We start from the raw sequence: 19656 nt of genomic DNA, 5'->3' as shown, positions 1-19656 counted from the left end.
GACTTGCTGCAGTAGTCATATGTTATGACTATTTGTCTTTAAGGGTTACCTTCTAAAAATGTTCGGAGGTGCGCTAAGCATCTTGTTAAGAACTGTCTGACATCTCCCTGTTGTTGTAGGCCCTGTATCCTTCCTAGATGTATTGTCCGGGAATAGGTGTAAATTAGAGGCAATATTTGTGTTTAGCCTACACATTAGTAGTGTTAAAACTATTGATAAATGTCTATGGAGAGAACTGTAGCTGTTAAGAGGGTGGTCTTATGTTCCTCTGCTCGTATTTGTGTGTTCTATTGAAAGTTAAGGGTTATGCACATCTGGAAAGGTATAGACTATATTAAAGCAGGTGTACGAGGGTGATGCTGTGCAAGGGTCTCCAACCTTTGCATTAATAAGAGCTACTTATGTTTAATGAAAATCATTCAGAGCTACTAATGTTATTTGTGTTGCACACATCAGGAAAGATTGCATTAGTAGCTGTCCTATGCAAGATTATCAGCCATGATCACTTCAGTACTGGATTGCCAGCAGAAACGTAAACAAGCATTGCCAAAGCAAATATGCCTCACCTATGTAAGAGCTATTGGCTTTGCCAAAGTGTGTTAGCCATGTTGTTCACCAGCGTGGATGCTGTTTAGCATGGCTAAAATGTAGTGGTGTAGAGGTGAGTGGCGTGGAGTGTCGTAGAGTGGAATGGTGAAAAGCGGAGAGGCAGAGAGTGACCTGTATTGGAGTGGCATAGTGTGGAGTCTTGTATAGTAGCATACACTGGAGTAGCATAGAGTATAGTGGACTAGTGTAGAATGCATTAGCGTAGAGTGTTGTAGATTATAGTGGTATAGAGTGTAGTGGCATTGAATTCATCAGCATACAATGCAACGTTGTAGAATGTTATGGGGTATATTAGAGTGGCACATAATAGAGTGGAGTAGCGCAGAGTGGAGTTGTGGAGTATAGTGCTGTGTAGTATAGTGCCATAGAGTGGGGCATAGTGCCATAGAGTGCAGTGGGGCAGAGTGGGGTATAGTGCTGTGGAGTGCAGTGCTGCAGAGTGGGGTATAGTGCTGTGGAGTGCAGTGCTGCAGAGTGGTGGAGAGTGCAGTGTTGCAGGATAGTGTCAGTATAGTAGAGTGGAGTGCAGTTGTGTAGAGTACAGTACTTAGGAGTGCAGTGGCCTAGAGTAGCACAGAGTAGATCGATTTAGAGTGAAGTTAGGTGGAGTGGTGCAGGGTAGAGTGCAGTTGCTAGAGTGAAAGAGTGTAATGGTGTAGGGTAGACTAGCGTACAGTGAATTGGCATAGAGTGGAGTGGCATAGAGTTGGATGTTAAAGAGTAAAGTGCATTGGCATAGAGTGCCGTGGTGTAGAATGCAGTGTTGCATAGTAGCCAGGAGTACAGTGCGCTAGAGTAGAGTTGTGCAGAGTAGATTGATATGGCCTAGACTGGAGTGTAGAGTGCAGTAGCGAAGAGTTCAGTAGTGCAGAGCAGAGTGGTGAAGAGTGCATTGGCACAGAGTAGAGTGGTACAGGGTAGAGTAGAGAGGCGAAGCACGAAGTGGCATAGAGTACAGTGGCGTAGAGTAGTGTGGAGTGGTGTAAAGTGGATTGGTGCAGAGTAGAGTGCAGTAGTGTGGAGTGTTCCAGAGTTGAATGCAGTGGCGTAGAGTGGAGTATTCTTGGTGTGGTAGCACACTGCCACTACAGACAACACATTTTCAAGTGAAATGGCCATTACGTTTGCACAGACATACAGTTTTACTAATAAAACTATACAGTGCACAGACGAAATTTTTGGAAAGTTGCATCACCTAGTGTAATGATTTGTTTTGATCATATTCAAGTGTTTGTTTCTAACACACTTCAGAAATATATTTTCTTTTAAAGTGCTTTGTTTGTGTTCCTAATTCTGATATCTTCTGAAATACTTACACACTTCATTTAAACGTTGTCTGTGCTAGAAGAAAAGGCTGTCCTACCCCTAGTATTCAGCAAGATTGTCACAGAAATCCTCTCACTTTGAAGTGAGAGAAAGAAAAGTAAACAACCATTCTCGAACAACAGCGCCTGACATTTGACCGCCGCAAAAGTGAAGAGATCAGAGCAAGATTTACAGGCCTGTTTACAGAAAGGGAGCTCTTGGAAGCATACTGTAAATAAGGTTTGAGCAAAAGAAGGTAGTAACTCAAGCTGGACAGTCTAAACCAAATAAAGCCAGCAAATGGAAAGCAAGAAAATGTGAGTTACAAACCACAAAGCCAGTGGCAAGCAATGGGTAGAACATTTCTACGTTAGCTTTCTGAATGTCCACAAGATCTCTTTAGCAAGCCAAACAGCTGTGCTGTATGGGTAGGCTGAGACTATAAAGGCTTTGTGAATTTGGAATGCTTTACAGTGGAAATACATAACAGCCACAGCTGCAATGTCCTTGGCACCAAGATAAGTCCCCCAATGCACCATGATTTATTCAAATATCAGCTTTAAATATATTTTGGTAATGAATGGGTTATGAAAATATACACGTTTTCATCTCTGATGCACACTTTTCAGTGGTGATATACATATACTAATTTAACCAAACAAAAGCGTCTTTTACAGTAGGTTAGGCTGCACACAGGAGAGCTACCCGCAAGTAGCTGGAGAGCTGCCAGTAGCTCACAAGCTTCTCCTTGCAGAAGCCTGATGTTGTGGATGGATGGTTAGATAAAAGATCAAGCAGAGATCGTACATGTGACGTGGGAGGTTGAAGGGGGAGATTATGGGATGAGTTTGTACTGTGGAAACCGAAGTTCGCATCTTTCCTTCTAGCTATTATTTTGGCAAAGTTGTTTACACTATAAATCTTTTATATGGAATTGGGTTTCGTTCAGAGAGACTTTGCTTACAGTTTCTTATACTTTGATGTGAAGGATGGAGCGCCTTTAAGAGTCTAAAGCCTTAGTTTCTGCATTACTAGCGGTTCAAGACTAAGTCTATGGCATTTGTTTTCTGAATAACATTACACTTAAAAGCATGTAGGCATGACAATTTTTCCACTCGTGTGCACCATTTTTTCACTGGTTGTGCTTGCCCACAACAAAACACGTCTAGCTTGTTCGTGTGCTATAAGTTAACACTTTGGCTTGCCATACATCCAATCCCAGACATCCACCTTATCTCAAACACCTGCACCGCACAGCACGTTATACCACACGACATTCATCATTACGGGTGTTACGCCACCCCGTCGCACACCACCCATTCCTGGACACCCCATGTGCTCATACACATGCCGTCATCCACTTGGCAGGCTGCCCTGAACTCGCACACGTTAACATGCTCTCAGCTACACGTGCAGTTATGCTGTTGGTGTTATTAATCCTGATCGCCCAGGGCATCCTTCACATGTGCACATCCCCAAGTTAGCACGCACCCCGTAACGCAGACTGTCGTTAAGTGCACACTGTGGTCTTGCCCTGACACATCCACACATATGCTCTCGCACACTCATAAAATTCTTATTCTTTTTTTAACCCTTGCACGCATACTTGAGTACCAACCCAGCTCCCAAAAAACGGACAAAACCACAACATTTGGTGCTACCACAAAAACAGTCACTTAAAGGCACACAGCCTTTGCCTTGTTGCCTCCTGTGAACTTAAAATAATAAATTATTTCCCGTTTTGTGCACATTAGTGAACGTGGTTCTGGGATGGGCCCAATGGTGAACAGGCTAGTTAGTATCCCCTTAGAAATAGTAACGAAACGGGCATTTTTTTAAATCTGGCTTTATTAAAAGGGCTCCCTTAAGGGAGATCATTTTCGTTGTTTACCCTTTTAGTAGTGAATCACCTCTCCCAGGTTTGTGAGGGATTTGTAGAAAATAACCTCATAGAGCAGGGAGAGGCTTAATTTCTACATATGTTCACTGTGAAAGGCCTGTCAGCAATTACATTTCAATAAGGGATGATCTCATAATAGCACATGCACGTTTTCATCTGTTTTTGATGCAGTGGGGCAAGTTTGAAGAAATTACTTTTTGTATAATTTGAGTCATTTATATTAGCTGAATGGCGTCGTGTACAGCGTTTTGCATAGTGCTAAGCGTTCTTTTCCCTCCAACCGTTCAATATGGTGGAAATGAACTTGGAGCACATGTGTGCAATTACTACTAAACGTTTTTATGGTAGCATCACCTATCAACCCTACTGTAATGGTTTAATACATTCATGCATCTGTTGCTCAGCCATCCATTGCATTCCATTTACGTTGTTACTTCACTACATCCAGTGGCTGTACACTTGCATACCGTTCAGTCCAGTGTCCCGAGAAGAAGTTTGATGATCAGGCCCCAGTAGATATTGCATAGGCACTATATATCAAAATTGAAGTGATGATGCCAAGTAAGCGCACATCCTCAACAAAGTAATTTGTGTTGGCCATATCTAATAATAATGTGAAATAATGGATACCTTTGCTAATGAATCAATCCCCATGATTAGCGCCTTGAGCCCTACAATGTGGGGGTAACATTGGTGGGATACCTCAAGTGAATGAAACAATAGATCATTAACAATACTGGGCCATTTTCTGCTACTTTATCAAGTGATAGTTTGTGTTGTGTTGTATATAGTTTGTGTTATTCATCTTTACTTTCTTTTATGTGGTTCACGCAAATCAATATCACTAGATGTAGCATTGATACGTTGTAATTCTGCATCCTCTTGCATTCATCTCTCATCTGGTACACTGCTGTGTTGCCTTACTGCTAGGGTGGTTGCAACATTAGTGCACCTATCTACCTTGTGAGTTAAACGAGGAGAATGTGATTGTGCAGGAATCTTAAACTAAAGCGCCCCTGTCTCGCATTAGAGTCAGTTGTGGGAATCTAACTGTGATCCATCCTGAGCTCGTGTTTCGAATGGGACCGAGTTGGAGAGAGTTGATCACCTGTGGTTAAAGGCTTCACAGTACATCAACAGGTTTTTCTTGATTCAAGGGTAGTGATTGGTGTAGGTGAGGAGCCAAGGGTTTAGCCGTCAATGTGGAGGTAGAGAACAATATCTTGGATGAGCAATGTGTTGAGTTCCTCAGTGTTTGTTGGTAGTAAATGATCCAGCAGTTTTATGAAAAGCTCCGCATCACATTAAGCTATCGGTTCACATATGCAAATGTCATTTATGGGTGCCAGCTGTTACCCTGCTTTAATCTGAACGAGCATTGACAAAGTCAATAGATTTTTATAAACCCTGGCTAAGTATTTAAAAAAACGGCTGCTGTGATATCATCGGGGCTGCAAGGTGCCACTTACACACTCTCCCCCTTTGCATTTTGGTGAATGGACATAAAAGAAGCTGTACTGGTGTTCGGTGCCTCAGTCTCTTCACGGCTTCGGAGGCCAAAGATGCCCGTGTATGGTGAACGGTAACAGGTGCGAGCGGGTTTGGTCCCGGGCCCGCCTGACAGATGGGCGCGGGTATTTGTTAAGGCGCTGGTGAGACGCGCGTGCGCAGGCAGTGATAATGAGCACGCGCGCCCTCGCGCCGCCCCCGGGGAGCGTGCCTTCACAGCTCCGACAAGATGGAGCAGCCGCCGATTGTCACTCCTTAGCCCATCCTTCCGAAATCCTGGCGGAGCTGGATTTTTTTTAGCACCTCTTGCGCGTGGGAGGGGGCAACGGGTGCTATTAGAGTTAATCAGCCATTGCTGCCGATACAGTCAGAGAGGGGTGCAGGCAGTCTGTTAGCGTCGGTGCTGTTGTGACTTGCTCACATGGTAGAAGCGGTGCTCGGTGAGACAGCTTGTTAATGACACTGCTGAGGGAGGGCCTGGCACATCTCATTACCACGATAAGAGCCTTTGGGAGTATTTTAAAAGCACCATGTCGCCCCCTGTAAGCAAACCGTGGCAGGGTCGTTCCAGTCCAGAGCCTGGCCACAGTGTCGAGCAGGTCTAGTGTGTCTTTCTCAGAGCTCGTGTCTAAGAAGCGTTCAGCCTCTTTGCACAGTTTATTCTTTCATCGATGTTTGCTTTACAGCTTCACACGTGGAACAGAAAGCATTCTCCCCAGTATTTTATATTTTTCTTTTCAGTAGCTGTTCTTCCAAGTAGTTTGTTTTATTCAGTGCTTCCAGTGTCGTGTAGTGCCAGCGCATATTAAGAAGTGACCCTGTCCCGTGCCCATCTCTCCGGCTGTCTGATATTTTTGGAGACGACACGTTAACGTGTACTAAAACTTGACACCCGTGTGCTCAGAGTAAGGAATATTTGCACAGCTATATTTTCTCAAAGAACTACGTACATTCACACAAAGATGGCCCCAGATTCCTCTAACTTTGCACATTTTTGTGGGACTTCAAAGCTCTACCTAGTTATTTCTAGATAGATTAATTAAGTATGGCGTCAGCCTAGACCTTTTAGATTTTATGAACATTATAAACTATATAAATAATATACGCACAGGAGCTTTCAGCCAGCTCTCTCCGCCCATTGATCTGTCATTATTCACATATTTCTTCTGCACACTGTAGCACACCTCATGTCGCAGTACGTCAGCCTGTTTCAGTCATTTGCTAACTTTGCTGTAAGTTACTGTATTCTGTTCTTTCACAAAAAGCACATTCACTCCCAAATACTTACGAACTACTAAGGCAATGTGTGCTTTTGAGTTCAGTAAATGTTTGCTTTTAACCAATATTATATATACATATATATTGTAGAGGGAACACAAGATCCCTCAACACTAAAGTTGTACAAAACTCTGAGCATACCGGAATAAGCATTGGCGAAATCAAAAGGCTAGCCACCATCGCCAGACCTTTTGGCTTTGAATGTACTTGACCCCAGCTCTGTTGATCCTCCCCTTTCTACTTTCTGTCTGGCTATTTAACGGCAGCTTGAATGACTGTGGCGAGGCTCTGGCTTGTTCCTTGAATAGGTATGCTCTAGCCATTATTTCGGTACAAAAAGCTATACAGTCTGTAAATAGCAGTTTCCCAGGCCTGTGCTCAGGATCAGACTGGCCAAAGGTCAGTCTGCTAGTACCAGAGGCTGGTCTGACACATCAGTTTGTGGCCCACTTTTTTTTGTTGATGTTTATGGGTCTGTTTTGTGGTCCAGTGGGGGCGGTCTTTACTGCTTCAGCAAGCACAAATGGCTGCAGTCTTCAATACAATGCAAAACGCAAATACACAGTGTCTGTACAAGTCCAAATCTGCCTTGATGTGCAATTGTGTGCCCATTTTTTAGCTATCTAATTCACTGACGTGGATCAGTTTGTTTTAGTGCCTGTACCTATTTTCTGTCTCAAGCATCTGCAGCCTATCTGTCCACCATTTGTTATTAGGGTCGAGCCTGCATAGCTTGCGCATGCGTATCGCTTGTGAGATGCTGTAGTAGTTAGAAAAGGGCTCGGAACTCTGTCCATGTCGCGTCAGTGTCTTTCATTGGTTTGTGGGCTTGCCTTTTAAAATCTGCTTGCTTTCATTAGTGGAAGGCATGCATACGTCATGCCTTTTCCGGTGGTTAGCCCTCCTCGAGCGCAGCGACCAAATAGTAAAAAACATAGGAGGCTCGCTGTTTTCCGTCTGGTTTGTGGACTACTTTTTCTCTTTTTTCCCAGCACGATCTTGCTTGTTTAGCAGCGCGGTCACGCTCGTTTTTTTCCATTTAATAAGGCAAGAAAAACTGCTAATAGCTCTAACTCCGAGTAATGCGAGACCCGTTGCATTGCAAATGCTTGTTTTTGCTTTTGTCGTCGTAAGTGGGAAGGGTATGGCCAATACCCCCAAAATGGTCCCAGGATGCTTGTTTTTGGTGGAGGGAGGACCTGTCTTGGCAATTTGGGCCAAACTGTTCCCGTGGGGAGCAGGGTCAAGACGGATTTGCACATGGCTGGGTCCAAACTGGGGTGGCGTGGTGGCCAAAAAAATGATGGATTAAACCGATGTCTGTGACTGGGGGTTTGCATTGTTCACATTCTGTCCATTATGTGTTCTTTCTGCTTTTGTCACCTGTAGCCTAAGGCCAGTGGGCAGTGTTGCATGATTGTCTGCTCCTTCCATACTTGGAAACTTGAGATTAGCTCCCACTTCCAGGCATACCTGCATGTGTAGAACTGCTACTGGAAGGACTTCACTCTCAGCTGCTTGTCAGATTCCTGGTTAGGCTATTATTGTGCAAATGCCCCGTCGGGGCCGCCCCAGTGACATTTCTCACAAGGAGGAAGTGATGCCACACACTTTTTTTTTTTAAGGTAAAGGACTACTCCATTCTGCACCCTGACTTCCCTAGCGTGATTACTGCCCACACGTGGTGCTGCCGCAGCAGCATGGCTCAGGCGAGCAGCTGACTGCGGGATGTCTGGAATTTCAAAGACACACGGGAAGAAACGCTTTCCCGACACCTTAAAGCTGAGCTACTTGTCTGACCCCCCAACGTGGCTCTCGGCTCCTTCTAAAGACCGAATTTCCCCATGAATTCTAAGCAGGGAGGCTGCATGGAGGCGATAGGGCCCTCGCCGGGCCGTGGAGGGAGTCTCCAGAGACCGGCGTGAGCCCCTCTGTGCAGTCTGCTGATAGCGGGAATCTGGCGGTTCACGCGGCTCCAGTGAATAAATAGTGTTACCTTGAGGTGCAGAGGTGAGCCTCGGATGTGATGTCGAAGCCATTGTGCTGATGTCCAAAGCTGCTGCGCTGCAGGTTGCACTTTAAATCGACTTTTAATAACGCGTCTGCCAGAGCATTTCGGTCCAAAATATTGTACAAAAGAAACTACTTGTAAAGTAGTTTGTCATGGATGAGACTGTGATTCCTAGTGCGTGGCGTGCCATTAGTTAATGCATTCATGTATTTTGTAATGCTCCGGGTGCTACCTTTAGATTACTTATGCATATTTTGAGGGGTAACTCATGTTCAGTGTGGTGAAGAGCATAGATAGGTTCGAGTCCAGTTGGATGGGCGTGCCAGTTTCAGACAATCTTAACTTACAACTCCTAAATTGTAAACGGTTCAATTAAAAAGCAGCTCTGTCTGGTTCAATGTTCACAAGTTTCCTGATTGGTAGGTGGTTGTGTTCGGATATCAAGGTAGGGTTGATGATACCAATGACTTCTCAGTCACTAAAATACCCACCCGTGCATACTGATTGCCTAGTACGCTTTTTTAAAATGACTTTCACGACGAGACTAATACCCAGAGTTCTAACACAGGCCCCTGCTGCTCATAGGGGTCCCTACCTTCCAGCCCCCCCTCTCTGCCCCAGTCAGACCTACTGCCTGCAAATATCTGTGAGGTACAGGACTCTCGGGTTCTTCTGAACCCATTTTGAAGTCGGAACCCCATCTTTTTGTCTTACACCACTGCTAATGCAAGGGTTGCTGTCAGTCTTTTAACTTTCCCAGAGCAAAATCCAACATCTTTCTCACAATGTAAGCCTTTTGGCTGCAAATATTGCTCCATATCCTTCAGGAACGATCTGTATCTGGAAGTGTATTTCGCAGTTCCTTGCAGATTTCTATAATTGCTTAAATTTGCAGGTAGAAAGGGGACCTGAGTATCCGACTGAGTCCGAGGGACTGATTATTTGACGTGTTGGTTTATTGTAAGGCAGAGTGAATTCATGCAAGGAGTTCGCCAAACCGGATTACTTCGGTCAACCAGAGAAGTCTCCTCCCCTTTAGGACTGTGTGGAAGACACATGTGCTCTCAATCCCAGTCACTCAAAGAGGGTCTGAGACCTGTCATGACAGTGGGAGGATGTCTCGAGATGTGTGATGGCACCAGATGTGCACAAAACGAGGTGGAGGAGAGGTGTTTGTTGAGTTAACTTACTCTAAAAGCACTCAGGTAGGCTCCAAATCAATATAGTGGATGCTGTTTGGTAGACACTGTTGTAGTATAATTACCTACCATTCAACTAACTGTAATCTACATGTTCGTATTAGTTTCTGCAGACATCTTCGTTTTTGCCCACAGACTTCACTTGTTTTCCCATTAAAATTTGAAAACATTTCAGTAGACTGTCTCTTCACAGCCTCGAATATGCTGCTGGCAGATCTGCCTTTCATTCATTACTGCTACAGACCTGCCTGCCTGCATGGAAACAAGTTCTGTAGCTTGCCATGTCTGGATAAATAACGGGCTGACTGTACTTTCCTCTTCACAGCCCAAGAGTTGCCTCATTGAAGCCTTGCTCTTCATTCATCACAGCTGTATCCCCTTGTCTCCCACAATGTAATTCGTTTTGCGTATTTCAGTATCCTTGCAGCCCAGTATCCATGTTTGAGTAATTTATTTCTTGCAACTCTGTACAATTTTTCTGAATATTTAATCTCGCAGGTCTGTAGTCCTGCTTCTGTGCATTTGATGTAACAGGTCTGCAGCCCTGCTTCTGCGCATTTAATCTTGCAGGTCTGTAGTCCTGCTTCTGTGCATTTAATGTAACAGGTCTGCAGTCCTGCTTCTGCACATTTAATCTCACAGGTCCGCAGCCTCACTTCTGGTCATTGAATGTCACAGGTCTGCAGTCCTGCTTCTACACATTTAATATCTCATTTCTGCAGCCCTGCTTCTGCACATTTAATGTCACAGGTCTGCAGTCCTGCATCTACGCATTTAATGTCGCAAGTCTGTAGCCCTGCTTCTGTACATTTAATCTCACAGGCCTGCTGCCCTGCTTCTGCACGTTTGATCTCACACGTTGGTTGTCCTGCTTCTGCACGTTTAGTCTCACAGGTCTGCAGCCCGGTTTCTGCATGTTTAATCTCAGAGGTCTGTAGCCCTGCTTCTGCGCGTTTAATCTCAGGTGTCTTTACCCCTGCTTCTGCATGCTAGCTCTCATGGGTCTGCATCCCTGCTTCCACGTATTTTAATCTCAGGAGTCTGCATCCGTGCCTCCATGTATTTAGTCTTGGAGCTCTGCCCCTCCCTGTATCTATGTATTTAGTCTTACTAATACATAGATACAGGCTTCATAGTGAGTAATCTGTCGGATCTGCACCCTTGGTTCCAAGGATTTAATTTCATTGCTGGGTTGCTGTGCTTGAGTGTTTAATCTCAAAGTTGTATTTACTTATTCCTGAGTATTTTAATGTACATCTCTCTCTCTCTCCGCTTTTGAGTATTTCCTCTCACACATTTTCCCCGTCGGTCGTCTTCCTAATCTTTAATATCACAGCCATGTTCCTGTTATTTTGTATACCTCTGTATCCCTATTTCGGAGGATATTATCTCTCAGCTGTGTACCACAGCACCTGATTTTTTTTTTTCACCCCCTGCTTGTCCATATTTGTTCGCTCAGCTAAGTATTCATGCTTTTGAGTATTTCACTTCACAGTTCTGCCTTCCTGCTTCCGAGTAGTTGGTTATCTCCCTGTAGCTCAGTATCCCTGTGCAGTATTTCTCTACCTGCAGCACCGGATCCCTGCTTTGGATGGAATATTTAACTCGCCTTCATCTGAGTATTTTACCTCGCAGCTCTTTGTCCCTTCTTCCCTCTGCACTCTGCATATTTGCATCTGAGCATTTCGTCTGCTTCACTCTGAGGGTTGCTACAGTTTGGGAGTTCTGATATCTGGTTGATGCAGAGCCCTTTGCAGGCAAGCATCAGCTGCAATTCCTGTTGATTGTTTGAAGTGGAACAGTATTCTGTCCCTTCTGGTGGCAATTACTGACCAGGGTCATTCACTAAGTACTAAATAGTGAATATGTGGTTTTCAGCATAGAACGGGTAAGCCTGATAAACTGAGCATTGTAGTGTGATGGTAGGCACATGTCTGTAGTGGTAATTCCAAAGATCCTTACTCACTTGGATACATTCAGCATTTGTAAGGTGGTTGGAGGCACAGTCCATTAAAAGCCCGTCTCAAAGATGCTCGTTCACAAGGGTAGTGGCATGAGGCACGTCATAGTAATCCCAAAAATGATCACTCCCATGTATGAACTTGGTGATGTGGGGTAGGGCAAGGCACATGCTATTAGTGGTCATCCCAAAGATGCTCACTCATATACATAACATCAGCATTTTATGGTATGGTTGTGGCCATCCCAGGGATGCTCATTCATATGGATAAACGAAGCAGTGTTCGGATTGTGTGAGGCACATGCCTGTTGTAGTGACCCCAAAGATGCTCACTATTGTATAGTGTGAGGCAAATGTCTATTCCCAAAGGTGTTCACGCACGTTGATAAAATCAGCAGTGCAGGGTTGTATAAGGCACACACCTGTAGTACCCATCCCAGAGATGCTCACTCGCATGGTGCTGATCGTGGGACGCCTGCAAGCAACAGCTGGTGCATATCCTGCTTCTCTTGACAGCTTGTTTTTTTCAGGCCAAAAGTGTTAGCCTTTGTGCAAGTTACTATGAGTAGACATAAGACAAGAAGGCTGTCTCGTCTAGCAGCCCTCAGTTCCCACCCGCAGTGTTCAATTGCCTGCAAAGCCAAGACTAATGCTAGGCTGTGTTTTTTCATTAGGTGGTGCTGTCTTCTCTGTCATACCCGGCTCCCCTACAATTAATTGCCCATCGCTCGGCTGAGCCCATGCCACTGATGATGATGATGATGTTAAGGTTACAATTGGTGGAATTACATTGGTTCATTGTCCTCCTCTCCACTTCACTGCATAAGCGCTGAAAGTTGAGTGCTCTGTGCTCTCTGCTAGAAACTGAATTTTAATTAGCTAAATGTTCAAAGTGTAATTAAAGTTGAAAAGTAGAGCTCTGTGTACAATTGAGAATGATAGCAAGTGATGCTGCTGCAGCGCCTATTACAATGCCAGCGTTGTCTCAAATGGAGAATTACCGAGTTTAATCCTCTGCACATAGATGGTGGTTGTTCCCCTTGGGAGAGGAGGTGAAACGCTGCCCTTTTCTACAGGAAATTGTTTGAAAAAAGGCTAGCAGGTGCAGACGTGTAGGCATTGGAAAGAATATTACCTATTATGGTCCGATCTTTTATCTATTTCTCCAGTTGTACCAGCACTTTAAGCTGATACACTCATTACCGGAGGAAACAATATGATTGTCAGAGCTGTGAGGCACCAGGACTACAGCAAAACATTGTATCCTAAAAGACTAAACGAGTACCGTGAGTAAGGGGTTCTCTATCCAAGGCCAAGAACTGGCAGAACTTGACAGCACACGCAGATTCAAGTCCGTCTGAATTTAAGGAGATGTAGGATGATACTGCGTAAAAAGGAGAGCACAGACCCCAAGTTAAATCAGTCTTGTGAGAGGAGGTACTGCTTAAGCTGGGATATTGGTAGTAAGTCTGGTGACTGTTACATTTTTTGGAAGGCATTTATCCTATAGCGCTTTGGAATGTAGGCGAGAGTAGGTTAGTGCATGTTCACTGTACCTTTTGACTATCACTAAGGTCAGTTTTGAAAGACTAGAATACAGGCACAATGCACAGCACTTAGAGGCTGTATTTTACAGACAGAGTGGGCAATACAAGTGCTAATAGTCAGCCAGTGGCCTGGATTGCTGCACTCAAGTTATAGGGATTGTAGTAGAAATAAGACTTGAATGGGATTGTACGTTTCCCGTTGCTCTCTCTGTTCCTTTCTGTTATGCAGAGCCTCCCACTTGATTGTTTGAACTCACTGTCTCTCAATCTTAGCTTTTCTTGAAATTGACTAAAATGCTGATGGAGTTTTGAGACTGGTTTAGAGGATGCGGTCTAAAACTGATTTATCTAGAATGCGTTGGACGCCCTGGGTCTTTGCCAGGCTTCTTGTCATACACAACAGATCTGACCATGCCCAATGTGCATGAACAGTAGTTAAGTATCTTTAAATTGCTAAGACTCCTTAGAGTTGTGGCGTCTGGCGACATGCAGGTGTCGTTAGCACACTAATGAAGTAATATTCCAGTCCTGGGTGTAGAAGGTAGTTAGGTACCATACACACCGAAGGCACGAAGTGTCAACATAATAGGAGGGCCACACAGTTTACAAGGATTTGATAAAAAGTAAAAAAGCAGCCTGAGTGTTTTATGTTTGCTACCCCGCATAGTGAGTACCTGAATATGTAAGTACTGCATTAGCTGTTGTCCGGAACTGTGAATCTACTCCACGTCTGAAACTACTCGGAACTAATAAGACCACTGTAAAAGTATCCGGATCTGCAGTTTCTGTTTTTTGCACAGTAGTCCGGCTGGAATGGCACCCTGCCACAAAGGCAAGTCAAGAGACCTTGCGATATGTTCCTTGTAGATGATAAGGGCTAACTAGATGCCTAATTTATAGTTTGGTGGACGGGTGCTGCATTACAGACTTGACACCTCATTACAAGTACACTAGAGCCTAAATGCACTTGTCCATCATATGTATCGCTTGTGACGGACTACCCGCCTGCCAAACTAGAAATCAGGCCACAGGGTTACCCCTCCCAGCAACCCCATGTTTCTCTCCATTTCCCCTTATCACTGTACAAGTTCAACATCTTGACCCCTACATCCATAGTCCTTTAATTGGAATCATGAGCATACTCACTAATTTTCTTGTCCCCTTTTTGCTCACTTCTTGAGAGCTACACGCAGTGGGAGGCAATCATCCTTGTTAGATGTGGGTTTTTACAGCTAAGCTGTCTAGTAGACATATTGCTCACAGTATTAAAAGGGTGGTCACCCATTTTAAACTACTGGTTTACTTCGACCAACATCTTTCAACATTGGCTCGAAAGTTTGTCTGTCACACCTCTTGGTTCAGTCCAGTGGAGCATACTCCACGCAACTCTACTCCGCACCATTCTATGCCACTGCACTGTATGCATTCTGTGGCTGTGCACTCTGCCATTCTGTTCTGCATCACTCCACTTTACACCAGTGCATTCTACGACACTCTAATCTACAACATTGCACCAATGCATTATACACTACTCCGTGCCACTTTATGCCTCTACACACTACTCTACGCCACTCTTTGCCCCTTTGCTCTGACACAACACTCTACTATATGCCACTCTACACCACTCTTCTCCACACAGTGCCCTTCTACTCTATAATACTCTGCTCCTTGCCACTTCACTGCACTATACACCACCGCACCAGTCCACTCTACACCACTGCAGTGTGTGCCACTCTAGTCTTTACTTCTCTACTCTGCGCCACTGCCCTCTGCGCCACTCCACTCTGCAACACTCTTCTGTACCACTCCACAACACTCCTCTGTACCACTCCACACTGCTACGCTCTTTGTCACTCTAATCTTCTCCTCACCACTGCACTCTTGGCCACTGCACTCTATCCTGCAACACTGCATTCTATGCCACTTCACTCTACTCTGAACCACTCAATGCAATTGCACCCTATGCCAGTTCACTCTACGCCACTCCGCTATAGGCCATTCTACGTGATTCCACTCCATGCCACTCCATTCTATACTACTCCACTATAGGCACTCCATTCTGTGGCCCTCCACTGCATTCTATTCCAACCCAAGACAATTTAGGTGACTCTGCAACACTCTTGACCACTCTGTGACACTTTACACCACTCTGTGCTATGCCACTCTGTGTCACTATACTCTCCTACTCGCCCCTCCACCCTATGCCCCTCCTCTCTACAACACTACATGCCACGCCATTCCACTGACACTTTACTCCATACCACTCACTCAACTCTGTGGCACTCCACTGTACTCCAATCTGTGACTCTCCACTGTACTCCAATCTGTGACACTTTACGCTACTCTGTGACACTTTACTCCACTCTGCTGTGTCACTGTACAACCTTCTACTCTGTCACTCCACTCTGATGTTCCATGCCTCTCTACTCCCCTCTCCCACTCTGCGTCCCACCCCACTCTATTCCACTCCACGTCAGTCCCCTCTATGTCACGTCATGCCACTCTACTTCACGTCGGTCTACATTGCTCTGTTGCTCTCCATGCCACTCGACACAGCTACACTGCCCTCTATGCCACTCTACATTGCTCTGCTTCTCTCTCACTGGAAACCACTCTGCTCCCCTCTACGCCACTCTCCTTTATGCCACTCTATACCACTTCACTCTGCACCACTCTACCCCGCTCCTCCCTGTCACTCCCACCTCTGCCATGCCAAACCATTCCACTCCCCAGTGCCACTTTCCCCTACATCACTCTACACTGCTCCACACTCCACCACTCTACGGAGCGCTCTACTCCCTTCTGTGCTACTCTACTCCTGTCTGTGTCGCTCCATTCCCCTCTGTGACACTTCATTCTGCTCCCCCTCATTCCCCTCTGCGATGCTCCCCTCTGTAAAGCTCCCCATCCCTCTGCGACGCTCCCCATCCCTCTGCGACGCTCCCCATCCCTCTGCGACGCTCCCCATCCCTCTGCGACGCTCCCCATCCCTCTGCGACGCTCCCCATCCCTCTGCGACGCTCCCCATCCCTCTGCGACGCTCCCCATCCCTCTGCGACGCTCCCCATCCCTCTGCGACGCTCCCCATCCTCTCTGCGACGCTCCCCATCCTCTCTGCGACGCTCCCCATCCTCTCTGCGACGCTTCCCATCCTCTCTGCGACGCTTCCCATCCTCTCTGCGACGCTTCCCTCCTCTCTGCGACGCTTCCCTCCTCCTCTCTCCCCTGTGACGCTTCTCTCTCCTCCCCGACGCTTCTCTCTGTGACACTTCCCTCTGTGACCCTCCTCTCCCCTCTGCAACACTCCCTTTTCACTACGCCGGAACTCCCCTCCGCTGGTGCAACGCTCCATTCTGCGACACGCCACGCCACTCTGTGACACTCTACTCTGACACTCCACTATACGACACTCTGCCACACTCCGCTCTGACACTCTACTGTACGACACAAACTACTGTCACTCTGCTCTGTCACTGTACTCTGAAACATTACTCCACGACACTCTACACTGTCCCTCTACTCTACGACACTCTATTCCACTGTACTACACCACACTCATTACATCACAAACTTTTAGCCAAGCTGAACAGCAGCCATGCTGGTATGCAACATGGCTAAAACACATGGGCAAAGCCAATAGCTCCTACGTGATGGCGCTGATCTAGCTCAAAGAAATACAGTCTTGAACAAAGGTGGGGATATATGGGAGAAGCACCAAGGCAGGGGTTGAAAGACTGGATGCAAGCAAGATGTGGAGGATTAACCACCTCGAGCGTTGCATACGGATGAGGTGTAGCTTATATAGTACATAAACAAAATGGGCAATATGTACGTGAGTCATAGTAATTACATTATTTCTGAAATTATTTTTTTACTGCTTTTATAGATAAACCTGATGGGAAAGTTTCTCAAAGTACTAGAAATTATGGCAAATATATAGGAATGGGCTAGCATTGTTCTGTCTGTTTGATTGGGCACAATACTGTGATGAGTCACATTTGGAATGGGTTCTCTACCCACACAATGACAGACTGCGCCATAAGTGGTTAACATTTTTTGGAATATTATGTTATTAGATGCATACCTCTTTAATGACTACTCCGAATCTTGGGGCTATACTAACTCACTCCATTTTTCAAGCTGATACTTAATGAAGAGCAATTCCCATCATGTTGTGGTTGGAGTGGCGTTCCAAGTGTTTTTGGGGCGTGGATGACCATCAGCCTTACAATAAATGTCTGGGTGCTGTTTCTCTTCGGGCTTTTGGTTATGTCTGCCTTTGTCTCTCTGCAGGCCCCAGTATACGGACTTTCACACCTTTTATGTTCCTCGTGGAGCCTGAAGACACAGTAGCTGTTCGAGGATCTTCGGTGACACTGAACTGTTCAGCGTACTCTGAGACATCTCCTAAGATTGAGTGGAAGAAGGATGGGACTTTCCTCAGCTTTGGCTCAGATGATCGGCGGCAGCTGCTTCCAGATGGCTCCTTGCTTATTAGCAGCGTTGTACATTTCAAGAACAACAAGCCAGATGAAGGCAACTACCAGTGTGTGGCCACAGTGGAGAGCCTTGGCACTATTGTGAGCCGCACGGCCAGGCTGATGGTGGCAGGTGAGTTCAAGGGAAAAGAACAGAGCTCTTATTACAGGTATGGTGTGTGTTGGCCAGGACAGAGGAGGCTTGTACATGCGTAGTCGCTTGCAGATCTCTCATGAAGTTTTAACTTTATAGCTGTAGCAGTAGAATTTGTGTGGTAACCAGGTTTTTCTAGTTCAGTTGGTGAAGTAAATGAGACCGGAAAATCAGAGCGTAACTCATATTCGTTGTACATACTCATGGGGATTACATGGTTTCAAACTTGTTCACAATGGACACACAACTATCTGTATTGACAGCCTACGTTTTGAGAAATACCTTTTCCCAGAGCCTAGTTAGCAATGTAAAAGTTGAGATCGCACACATTACATACTGACTAGGATGCTGGGTACTATGTCTTCGAGGAAAAAGTTGGGCCTTCATAGCGCCTTTGATGCTTCTTGCTGGTTTGGTTGAGCAATAAGGATAATCTCAAGGGAGGTGGTGTAAAAATGTAACCACAATGTTTGTGATGACAGTATATGTAAATATCCGGTATCGGTTATACATGACAATGTATGGCGTTTCATAAAACGTTCGAACTGTAGAGCAGAAAAATGAGGAAGAATGTTGGCAGTCCGTTCTTTTTGCTCTAACCATTCCACATTTATAGATCAAGGTCTTGAGATAGTGGTGTCATGGCCTCTTTGTGGAATTGTTGTAGGAGGAGACTGGCTGTGAAGGGATTAAGCACCCTGAAACTACCAAAGGTTCTGTTTCGACACTTGATAGTGAAAAATACTTTGGAATGATGGTTCATGATCCTGGGATAAGGACTGGCTCCTTAACTAAGTCCAGTTGCTGGTCCATAACGATGGAAATAAAGGGCACACAGAGGGGTCTTTCTTTTCATGAACTCATGATCTGTAGTCAAGGGGGAAACAAAGTTCTCTACCACAGCACAGGCTAGCATGGTTAGGGGGATTGCCATGGGTGAACAGGGCGTTTTGGTACCTAGTATAGATGCTGGTGATAGGCCTTGCCTTACACGAGGCCTGAAAGAGGCTAGGGTGTATCATAGCTGCGGCAGATGGGATCCTCCTAGTAAGAAAGCCATAAACAACCTTTGGTACAGGGTAACTCCTTTACCAGCCAGCACCTGGCTACATTTTGGTGGAGTGAGCCCTTTTTGGGTTCTTCTGCTTTTAATACTAAGAGAGGGGTCCTTAATATTTTTGGCTGGTTCTTCTGGGGAAAAAGGGCACTTATTCATAAATAAAATAAAATAAAAAAAATAGGGAATTTGAGTATAAAAGCAAAAATGTAATGATGAGGCTGCAGGGACAGATAGTGGCAGACTATTGCCCTTGCACCTTCTTTATATTTGTGTTTACAAATGGTCAGTACGAAGGTCATGGTTAAACGTTAGCTGTTACAGGGCACTATGGACGTGATAACAAAGAAAAGCTATGTGACCGTACGGATTTCATGTATAAGATCAGCACTTATTATTAGTCAGGTCCTGTTGGTCATTTTAAAATGTTTTTTCAGCTTTGCCATTAGGTTAACAAAAGTTCTAAGAACTTCACCTCATCCAGATGGTGATGTCTAGAACCTACTTGAAACATTAAACCAGCAAAAATAGAGTTCATACTTTTCGCCAGGAACAGTAAGCAACAGCTGGTCCAAATCTGCCACAATAACATGAACCTGGACAGATTCAAACCTAAGATTTCGCACAATGCTTTGTCACTCTGATTTGA

At 45.2% G+C, this 19656-nt stretch overlaps 1 protein-coding gene across 12 annotated transcripts in view; it reads left to right on the top strand.

The window, feature by feature from the left end:
- Positions 1 to 19656, top strand: part of NEO1 (neogenin 1) — a 514543-nt gene that overhangs the window by 172257 nt on the left and 322630 nt on the right. For all 12 annotated transcript variants that reach the window (XM_069222245.1, XM_069222241.1, XM_069222240.1 and 9 more), the window contains exon 2: positions 17612 to 17929. In XM_069222245.1, the coding sequence (XP_069078346.1) occupies positions 17612 to 17929 (318 nt within the window). The remainder of the gene's footprint in view (positions 1 to 17611; positions 17930 to 19656) is intronic.

Source organism: Pleurodeles waltl, chromosome 3_1 (assembly GCF_031143425.1).
Source record: "Pleurodeles waltl isolate 20211129_DDA chromosome 3_1, aPleWal1.hap1.20221129, whole genome shotgun sequence".
NCBI classification, from domain to species: Eukaryota; Metazoa; Chordata; class Amphibia; order Caudata; family Salamandridae; genus Pleurodeles; species Pleurodeles waltl.
Note: the sequence above shows the minus strand (reverse complement) of the source record. Positions and strands in the feature narration are given on the sequence as shown.